The sequence below is a fragment of the Myotis davidii genome, unplaced genomic scaffold (genome assembly GCF_000327345.1).
Source record: "Myotis davidii unplaced genomic scaffold, ASM32734v1 scaffold1960, whole genome shotgun sequence".
In the NCBI taxonomy this organism is placed as follows: domain Eukaryota; kingdom Metazoa; phylum Chordata; class Mammalia; order Chiroptera; family Vespertilionidae; genus Myotis; species Myotis davidii.
Window position 1 is genome coordinate 35,877 of NW_006292441.1, and position 10,890 is coordinate 46,766.

Below are 10,890 nucleotides of genomic sequence, written 5' to 3' on the forward strand. Positions count from 1 at the left end.
GCCCCGCTGCCGAAACTGGCTCCAAACGGATGAGTGGAGGCGGAAGGCACCGTGTGGTTAAAGATACCTGCAAACAGGAGAGAAAAACTCAGCTTCAACAGGCGGGCATTCTCCAGGCAAGCGAAGAGACACACGCAAAAAAGGGGAAGCAGACAGCAGCCGCAGCTCTGAGTGCACACAGGTGCAGGGACAAAGCAGCAGGCAGCAGGAGTGCAGGTGGCCAGGTGAGACTTACCTGCAGGATGGCCCCATGCCACACCCCCCTCAGCACTCCCTCCTAGGTCCCCAGCTGTGGGCATCTCGCCCACCTGTACCCAGCAAGGAGCCACCTATGGAGGTCTGGGACTGCAGAGGACCCAGCCAGTGGCTCCACTCCACCCGACAAAGAGCCACAGTGCAGTAGGCGCTGTGGTCACTCTCTTGCAATGCCCTGACAGTCCCCAAGGCTGTCAGATCTGATGGTGACCTCCACAGGGAGGCATGAAAGCTCTAGTCACGGCGCCAGCTCTCCTGAAGGTACGAAAGACACTGTCACAACCAGAAAGCCTGACAGGCCAACTCACGCGTGAGTGCTCTGCCCATGTGAGTCATATCTGCATTTTGTGAAAAGGAATGAGGTGGCAGGTGCAAAGTGGACACAAAGGGACACGCGGGCACAGCCTCTCACCCCTTAGGGGGCTCTGGAAGGGAACCTGTAAAGCAGTTGTGATTAAACCCAGTGGTCCAGGAGGCTTCCTTGACGACGTAGTGTCACAGACCCCAGAGCAGGTCCCATGGGACCTGAGAGTCAGACAGGAGAGACGCGCTTCTGCCTACCTCCAACTGCACCACCTGCCACACCGGAGGAAAAGCTGCCCATGGCATGAGAGTTGGTCAGTCTGGTTGCAGCGGATGAGACGTGCACTAGGCCAGCAGCAGCCGGCACAGAGCTGAACAAGGACTGCAGCACAGATGAGCCTAAGTTGGCCTGCAGGGACATGGGGCCCAAGGCAAACTGTGGGCCAGGTGCAAAAGTGCCCAGGAAGGGCCGGTGTGTCTGGGAGGAGGGGGCTGTGCCGCTTGCTGAGGACGCTGCTGTGGTGAGGCCTGGCCCGCTGAGGAGGCCCCCAGGAGGCACGGCAGCGGCAGAAATGAAGAGATTGTGGCCATTTTTGAAATCAGGCTCGCGGTCCCGGCCCTTGCCCACCTTGCCATGTGATGAGGCCTTGTCTGAGGGTGTGCACACGGGCAAGCTGACTTCTCCCTCCCTGCCCTTGACCCCCTCACCCTTCGGGCCACCCAGTCCATCCAGCTGCCTCTTGTTCACAAAGGGGCCAGGCTCCGTGCTGCTCTCCTTACCCCTCGGGGCGGAAAAGCTCAGGGGGGCGCCCAGGCCGGCCACCTCAGGGGCCTTGTGGGAGAGAGAAGCACCATCACTGAAACTGTGTAAACTGAGGTCGGCAGCCAGGCTCCCGCTGAAGGCAAAGCCGTTGGGGGGGTTGCTGATGGGACTCAGCCCGCCAGGCCCCGACAGTGCACCCGGAAAGCTCTTCCTGGGGTGGGTGGCCAGCTTGGCATCAACTGAGCTGAGCTCCTCTAGGGTGGGCCGAAAAGCGAACAGGGAGTTCTGGCTCAGAGTGGAGCTGGCCTGTAGCGGGCTGTCAGTAGCCTTGGCCAGGCCAAGGTCAGCGATGGGTGAGAAGGTGGACTTCCACTTGCTGCTGTTGATGGGCTCGCTGGAGGGCATCGGCTTCCTTCCTACCAGGCTGCCACCTGATGAGGAGAGGCAGGGGCTGAGGCCTGGGTACCTCCAAGGGGTCAAGTGGGATGGGAGCTGTGGTAGAAGGTCTCCGAGGGGGTCGGGAGGAAGCACCATAGCTCAGAAGGATGGATGCCCCTTCTACCCAGAAAAGGTTGGTCTTCCATGTGGTTAGGGTGGGATGGACTACAGGAGAAGGTAAAGATGAAAGGAGTGCTTCTGTGGGAGGGCAGGTGGATGGATGAGTCAACACCAATCAGACTTTGGTCTATTTCATCAAGAAGGAAACAGGTCTGCTGCCCAGGCAACTGAGGATATGGTACCTGGCAGCACCAAGACTGGCCTGTGGTGGGAATGGCCTTTCTAGCACCACTGTGCTCAGGAACGCCTGTGCAGAAAAGATAGGGCATGCCACCTAGCACTGGGGACTCATGCAATGGAGCACTGTTACTCACCATTTTCCAAGGTTTTCGGAGGAGATTTGCTTTCTAAGGAGATAGTTGCAATTTTTCTCTCAATTCTATCAAGAAAAAAAATATGACTGTTTGAAATCCCTGTGCATCCTGAGAGCTGTATGTGTTCACTGAATTGCCCAGGGAGGTAGAGCAGCAGTAGACACACAGGTCCCCTGCCCTTGGACCTCCTTCAAGGAGGACCAATGGCTGTTATGTCCATGTTGTAGCCCAATTACTGAGGGTTCAACAGCTAAAGAGGAACAGGCATTCCACTTCCCCAGATACAGAGACACACACATGTCCCAGATAGAACCATCTCTCAATCTCTTTAAACCCTTGTGTTTGCCATGTCATCTATAGCATGTCATGCATGTGACACATAGTACACTTCAGCAAGGTGGAATTCATAGCAGCCCCAAATTATAAATGGTGCGCATTCTATGCATCAGTGTACTATGGCCTTTTCCCAAGGACATAGAACTTCCAAATGAATCTGGAAATTGATAAGTTGGATATGCCCGAGACAAAAGAAGACTACCCAAGTGCAATATTTAAGAACATATATATGTGGAAAAAAACAAAATAAAATCACTTTGATGAGACAACAAAAACATAGGCAACAAAAAGAAAAAACAGATAAATGGGACTTTGTCAAAATTTAACCCAGGGAGAGAGGGGAAAAGTCATACCATAAGGGATCATGTACCTAGAACAGTGGTTCTCAACCTTCCCAACGCCGCGACCCTTTAATACAGTTCCTCATGTTGTGGTGACCCCAAATTTCACTGTTACAAATTGAACATAATTAAAGCATAGTGATTAATCACAAAACAATATGTAATTATGTATGTGTTTTCCAATGGTCTTAGGCGACCCCTGTGAAAGGGTTGTTCGACCCCCAAAGGGGTCGTGACCCACAGGTTGGCGACCCACAGGTTGAGAACCGCTGATCTAGAATAAAGAACGCTCATAAATCAACAACAGCAAAGTACACCCAATTAAAGGAAGGACCAAAGACCCTGGACAGATACACACAGACAGCCAATCAGCATATGAGAAGATACTCAACATGACTAGTCAGGCAGATGAAAGTCAGGACCATGGTGAGACACCACTTCACACCCATAAGAAAGGAATTTACATTAAGAACAACATCAGACAATAACAAGTGCTGGTGAGAATGTGGGGGAACTCGAACCTGAGTGCATAGCTGGTGGAAATGTACAATGGAGTGGCCATTGTGGAAAACAAGATGGTGGTTCCTCAAAAATTAAACATAGAATGACCATGTGACCCAGCAATTCTACTTGGTACGTCTGGTTGGTGTGGCTCAGTGGTTGTGTCAACCTATGAACCAGAGGGCCACAGTTCGATTCTCCATCAGGGTGCATGCCCGGGTTGCAGGTGTCGTGCAAGGGGCAGCCAATCAATGATTCTCTCATCATTGATGTTTCTCTCTCTCCCTCCCTTCCTCTCTGAAATCAATAAAAATATATTTACATATATGACAAATTCTACTTAGTATGAAGTAAATTGAGACAAAAAACATATATGACAGTTCACAGCAGCACCATTCACAATAGCTAAAAACTGGAAGCAACCCCAGTGTCCATGGACAGATAAATGGACAATCAAAATGTGGTCCATCCACACTGGAGTATTATTCAGCCTTAAAAAGGAAGAACATTCTGACACCTGCTATGACATGGATGAACCTTGAGGACATTACACTGTTATATACGAGATTCCTAGAGAAGTCAGGTTCATAGAGACAGAAAGTAGATGGTGGCTGCCAAGGGCTGGGGGAGGGAGAGAATATGGGGAGTGACTGTTAAGGTCCCCTTTACCCCCCAATTAATGGCAGGTGGAAGCTGCCTGTCCCTGGGTCACTCATGACCACAAGGGCCTGTCCTTCAGAACCCTGCTGGTGTAGGCCCCTCTCCCAAGGGTGGAGTGCCTGCCCTCCTTGCCCTCACCTGGTGCTGCCTTGCTCGTCCTCAGAGCCCGGCTCCTCATCTGAGGTCAGTGGGGAGTAGTGGGCTCCATTGGTCTGGGTCAGGGGCTTCTCTTTCTTGAGCACGGGTGGCTGGTCGTTGTCCTGGTAAGGTACAGGGGAGCTCTTCAGGGAGCTCTCAGGGGACGAGATGGCTGTGATTTCCAAAGGTTGGTTAATGTTGTTGACCTGAGAGACCAGCAAGACACAGCACAACTCTGTCAATGGGCTCCCACAGCACCAACCCCAATGGCTCTGCTCTGATCCTTCCTGCCTAAGCTTCCCGGGCATGGAGTTCTGGGGAATCGCAACGCCTGCCAGCTGTTCCTTCCAGCACGGGCCCCTGACCCAGCCCATCTCGGCTAGCCCCGGGAACAAGAGACCCAACGTCCAGTGCCTGCTTGTCTGTACTGGGTGGCCCCACTACCTCCTGCCCCAGACATTTGTCTTGGCCTCACCATAGAGTTCAGGTTGAGCGGAGACCCTGAAGACTGAGTGAAGAGGCCGGCGACGGATGGCAAGGCCCGGCGCTTGGGGGACACGCCTGAGCTCAGATTGGGGGTCCCCGCCGATGCCCGCTTCCTCCTGCCCCGCTTTCGACTGTCCTGCCCATGGTTCTGGCTGCTGTCTCCACGAGCACCCCCAGGCAGAGGGCTGTGCTTGTTGGAAGGTGACTGCCTGGTGCTGCTGGCAGCAGCTGAGAGGGTGAAGATGATCCTCCTCTTGGCCTCGCTCTCTGGATCTGAGAAGCCAACCTCAGAGGGAAGGTCCCCTTTGCTCGCATCAGGGAGTGGGCCCTGGGCAGCGCTGAGTCGGGGGCTGACGCAGAGCTGGTGCGTGGGCGAGGCTGGACCGGAGTTCCGGGGTTGCACTAGCAGTTGAGGATGCTGTGGGGTGGAGCTGCGGGAGCCCATGGTGGTGAAGAGGCTCCCCGAGCTGGAGGACTCATCGAAGACAGGGGGCTCAACTCCAGGAGCGAGTGGGGCCGGGCTGCCTGCCAGGGCCCCACTGATGGCGACTGAGCCTGCATAGAAGCCTGCCAGGAAGAGAAACAGTGTTTCAGGGAAGCCCATCCCAGGAGAGGACAGCGCTGCCCCTGGTGAAACTGGTAAGGACACTAAGCCCCGGAGAGGCACCCTCCATGTCGTGGGTGCGGCCACAGATGGCACCAAGGGACTAGGCAGGCACCCTTGGGCTGGCGCAAGCACAGGTGAGAGTGCTCAGGCATGGTAATCTCCTTCCCATGTTGGATCTGGCATCACTGGAGGCCGTGGAGCCTGTATACCACTCCCCACCCTGAACCCTCTCTCCGGACCTCCCCTAGAGGCTCAGAAACCCCTGTGACATCCAACTGAGACAGAATTTGTCCTTTGTCCAGAACTCATCATGCTGCCAGCTGCAAAGTGCCCCCCCCCACCCCATGTTGGAGTAGTGGGACGCAGGGAGCCTAGGGGAAGGACTGCTCTCAGTAATGGCCTCTACATTTTATTTTGTTTTTTAATTTTCAAAAAATTGATTTTTGAGAATGAGGAATGGAGAGAGAGATATTGATTCTTGTATGTGCCGACCAGGGATCAAACCCACAACCTTGGTGTATGGAGACAACGATCTAATCAACTGAGCTACCTGGCCAGGGCTGAATTTTATGCCTGGAAAAATAATGTCCAAACAGGCCATGGTGTTCACAAAAGTCAGGAAACTACAGCCCAGCCCATGGTTGGCGTTTTGGCTGCCAATCTTTGCTATAGCAGTTTTACTGGCACATGCCCACCACCCGTCTACGGACTTTCACAACTAGAGTTGAACAGCTGTGACAGAGCCTCTCGGCTTCAGAGCCACAACTTCCCCGACCCTGGGGCCCTGTGTCAACACCTAGATGTGTCAAAAATTGGAGCTCTCTGAAGGAGATCAGAATCCAGCTAGAAACTGGGTGGCCCCGGAGCCCACAGTGGTTTGACAAGGACAATGCCACCACACCACCCAGGCTCTAATACAGCCAGACCAAGCACATCCATATCAGGATGCCAGCCAGAGGTTCAGGTAATGCACTAAGGGCCCACCCTAAAGTCCCCGACCCCCAGGTCTCACTGTGCGGCTGCTGTTGCTAAGGAGGACAACAGTCTGGACTCAGCATAGACCCCATGGCTGGAAGGAGGTAAGCTCTGAGCCAGGCATCTCTGAGGGCCTCACTATAGACATTGTTCACACCTTATGCCCCCAGCACAGCCCCTGGAGAGGTGGCAGTGGGCACAGGTGGAAGCTGACCTACAGAGACAGGGCGGGAACAGGAGAAGCACCCTACCTGTGGGCGCCAGGGTGAGGCTTTTGCTCCCAGCAGCGTTGCTCCCAGCACCATGGGCGTTAGCACCCATCTGCTTTTCAAGTGTGGACGAGGACTCTCGGGTCTGAGGCACAGGACTGGGGGTGCTTCTCTGTGGAGAGAATGCACTGTCAGCTGAGCTGGGCCCGGCATGTGAATGTCGGGGAGGGGGTCACAGGCCACAGAACGTGCTGAGGACATGAAACAGGGAAAATAGCAGGTGTGTGAAAAGCAGCTCGAAGAAGAAAGGTGACCTGCTCAGGTGTGAGAACAGTGGGCAGCCACCAGAAGGGTCTGATCAGGGTGGGACAGATGTCTGAGTTGGGTCCTAAAGGATCCTTCTGGCTAATGGGCTCAGGGTGGGGATGAAGGGTACAGGGAAAGCAGTGAGGGCTGCAGCTGCAGTTATGATCTGAACCAGCACTTTATCTCCTATGTGCAAGATGAAAACACTGTCTACACAAACCTGTACACACCTGTTCACAGTGGCTACAAAGTGCAAACAAAAAAATGTCCATTGATAAATGAAACAATACCCCAATGTGTCCACTCACACACGAGAATATTATTCAGCCACGAAAAGGAGAGAAGCACTGATACTTGCTACAATATGGATGAACCTGGTAAACAGGATGCTCAGTGAGAAACGCCAGACTCAAAAAGATCACAGTGTGTGTGATTCTATTTCGGTGAAATGTCCAGAACAGGGAGACAGGAAGTGTGGGTTTGTGGTTGTCAGGGTTGGGGATAGGACACACACACGACTATGGATGTGGGTGGGGCTTCCTTTGGGGGGGGGGTGACAAAACACTCTGGAACTAGATAGAGGTGATGGTTGCCAGCCCTGTGAACATACTAAATGTCACTGAAATACACACTTTAGATGGTGAATTGTATATGGACTATAACTAAAAAAACAAAAACAAGAAAAATCTGCATTATATAGAGAGTCAAGCATGAGGCAAGGGGAATGCAGGTACAGAATGAAGCGGATGCGCTTCAAGCTTCTACCACGTCGGGCAGTTCTATTCCTTCTCCATCTGCACACACCACCGTTTACAAAAAAGGATCTGAGATAAAAATGACAAGATGTAAAAATAAATAAATAAATAAAATTTTTAAAAAGGTGCTCTGGTTGATGGCTCAATGGTTAGAGCATCGGCTTGTGCACTGAAGGGTCATGGGTTCAATTTCCAGTCAAGGGTATGTACCTGGGTTGCAGGTTCAATCCTGGGTCCTGTTCAGGGCGCGTGGGAGACAACCAATCGATGTGTCTCTCTCACATGGATGTTTCTCTCTCTCCCGCCCCCTTCCCTCCCTCCCCTCCTTCTAAAAATCAATGGAAAAAATATCCTTGGATGAAGATTAAAACACAACAAAAAAACACACTGTAAGATATTAATGTAATTAAATCTGGATTCTTGGATGCTCTATTTTTCTCAAACTTCAATTGCATGCGATTTAACAAAAAGGGACCAGGGCTTGTGGGGCAAACACCAGACAAAAGTCTCTTCTGCCTGTGCGGATACTCTCGGAGCAACACAGCATTGGACTGCCCCCGCCCCCCGATGGTGCCCACTCACTACCTTCTCGGCACGGTTGGGTAACACCACGCTGGCCAGGGGGATGCTGACGGGCAGCTTGCTGGGCTGCACAGTGCTGAGTGGAATGCTGACGGGTAGGCTGGTGATGGCCTCCCCACTGCTGGCATAGGCGCGCTCCTTCAGACCCTGCAGACACAGCAGACTGCCTGCTGCTGCTGACCTGATAACCCCAGGCCACGACACCACCCGAAGGACACAACTACCCTCCAGCCATGGACAAGGGGCCGCTGTAGCACAGTCCCCTCACCCCACTAACGCCTATCCCTCCAGCTCCAACCGCTTCTCCTGACCTTCCAGGCCCCTACCTGTCACACTCTGACCTAATGGTTTTCAAACGTGCCACCACAGCAGAGACAGAGCTGCCCCCTGGCAGTGCCACCCTAAGGGGGCTCTACTATCTTGCCACTTTCTTAGTCTTGTTCCTGAAGATGTGAAGCAACCGAGGGTGGGGACCTGACTAACGAAGCCCTATCCCTCCATCTCCACCCCACACTCTCCTGGCTCCATAGCCCTCACCAGGACGTCCTCACAGACCCGCTCTGGATACCCACTGAGCGTCCCCCATAGCCTCGGCTCAGGCACAGGTAAGACCTCCACCCCAAGAGTCCCTCCCTCCCAGTGATTGCCTGCACCTTCTCACTGCCTTTTTCTCCCGTCATCTGTAAGGCCACAGGGGATGAGGGCCGTGGGTCCTGAGGGCTCAGCTTGATGCCATTGGCGAGGCCCGGGCTCTGGTATGGAAGGCCATTCTCCTTGGCGTGCTCAGTTCTGGAATGAGACGCACACCGCAGTCACTCTGGAGACCCAGTGGCTGTGGCTTTGTGTTCAGAGCTGACAGCCCGGGCCTAGCAAACACTTCCAAACTGATGAGCAACCCCTCGCAAGACCCCACAGCAGCCCAAGGGCGCCAGGGGCAGACTCACCGTGGGTGTAGCTCACCAGCAGGTGTCTTGCCACTGGCAGTGTGGTCCTGGCTCAGGTGGCGTCTCAGCACCAGCTTGGCCGGGGAGAGCCTGGTGTAGTCTGGCAAGGCCAAGCCAGATAGCTTCTCGAGCCGGGGCCGGCCGCCGTGGCTGGGAGTACATGGCACCACCTCCTGGTCCAGTGGAGAGGCCAGGTACTGGGGGGTGTTCTGCTTGGACGAGGGCCGACTCAGTGTGTTGCAGAGCTCATAGCCGGCCGCGTGGCCATTCATGGAGAGCTCCGGGCTCATGCTACTGAAGTGGGGCAGGGAGAATTTGGAGCAGTCCAGTTCAAGGTGCAGCCGGCTGGGTTCCGCCTCCAGTTCTCGGCCCAGGCCACCTTTCCCTCGTAGGTGCAGGGACACAGCATCATCAGGTGGCACGCAGGACTTGAGTTGCAGGAGCTCCTGCTGCCGCTGGCTCTTTTCCAGCTCCACGATGCTTATCTGGAAGAGCGAGGGTTTCAGACCCTCAGCTTGCTTGGGAGAGAGGCTCCTGCACACCCATCGAAGGCCCCAGAACAGAGGCCAGCCCAGCCCAACCCAACAACCCACCAGAGGGGACCATCCCAGGAGGGTGAGGAGGATGCCCCCAAGGTAACTACAAGGAGGCAGACGGACTGTGTGTGTAAAGGGGAAGCCAGAGCAGCCAACCACCCAAACCTGGTCAGGGCACTCTGGGTGGACGGATAAAACAGCATGTGAGTGTTAAAAGTGGTTCTGCAGATGCACATCTGCTGAAACTAAAAGACGTCCCCAGGAAAGCAAGGAACAGAGAACTTAGCGCTCTCAAGAGCATACACTGGGAAAAACCCTGAAATAGCATTTCCTTCCAGGGTCAGACACAGGGCTTTTTAAAAATATGTTTTTTTTATTGATTTTTAGAGATAGACACATTGATGAGAGAGAAACACCATGATCGGCTACCCCCTGCTGGGGACTGAGCTCACAGCCCAGACACATGCCTGACTGGGACCCCTGGTCGCGGGGTCAATGCTCAATCGGCGGGCCACACCTGCCGGGCCGGAGGACACCTTTCTTCTTACACTGTTTGGGCTTTTTCTCTATATGAAAATGTATCGTTTCTTTATTACACAGAAGAGCCAAAAACCAAATATATTCCCTGTGGAGACTTCTCTTGCAGGTACACCCATGGAAACAAGGCCTGGCTTTTGTAGCCGTCAGCAAACCTCTTTTTTTGTTGTTAATCGTCACCCAATTTTTTCCATTGATTTTTAAAGAGAGTGGGAGGGAGGGGATGAGACAGAGAGAAACATCAATGTGAGAGACACATTGATTGGTTGCCTCCTGCACTGGGAATGTCTGGGCCCCCTCAAAAGGGGATCGAACCTGCAACCGAAGTATGTGCCCTTGACTGGCACTGAACAGGAGACTTTAGTCCTCGGCTGGTGCTCTAACCACTGAGAAAACCGGCTCGAGACAAACCTCTTTCTATGACACACAATGTTGGTGTGGTGGACAAGCAACACCTAGGCCATGTATCACAGGACCTTAAACTGCTCACAGATCTATTTTGGGGACTATATATTTACAGAAATATCCTTAAAGTAAATCGTGGTGCAGAAAAATTCATTGCAGTTTCATCTACACTAATAAAAGAGAAAAATGGTAATTGGTGTACGACGCTACCCTTTTCATTGGCTAATCAGGGCTATATGCAAATTAACTGCCAACTAAGATTGGCAGTTAACTGCCAACTAAGATTGGCAGTTAACTGCCAACTAAGATTGACAGTTAACTGCCAACTAAGATTGACAGTTAACTGCCAACAAAATGGCGGTTAATTTGCATATGTAAG

General features: G+C 53.1%; 1 protein-coding gene across 1 annotated transcript in view; it reads right to left on the minus strand.

Annotated features, from left to right (window-relative positions):
* DOT1L (DOT1-like histone H3K79 methyltransferase) overlaps nt 1–10,890 on the minus strand; it is a 65,776-nt gene that overhangs the window by 4,976 nt on the left and 49,910 nt on the right. The window contains exons 21-29 of the mRNA XM_015565402.1: nt 9,034–9,518; nt 8,743–8,878; nt 8,093–8,236; nt 6,489–6,618; nt 4,645–5,222; nt 4,170–4,375; nt 2,194–2,258; nt 817–1,752; nt 1–67 (exon numbers count right to left, since the gene is read on the minus strand). Coding sequence (XP_015420888.1) covers nt 1–67; nt 817–1,752; nt 2,194–2,258; nt 4,170–4,375; nt 4,645–5,222; nt 6,489–6,618; nt 8,093–8,236; nt 8,743–8,878; nt 9,034–9,518 — 2,747 coding nt within the window. The remainder of the gene's footprint in view (nt 68–816; nt 1,753–2,193; nt 2,259–4,169; nt 4,376–4,644; nt 5,223–6,488; nt 6,619–8,092; nt 8,237–8,742; nt 8,879–9,033; nt 9,519–10,890) is intronic.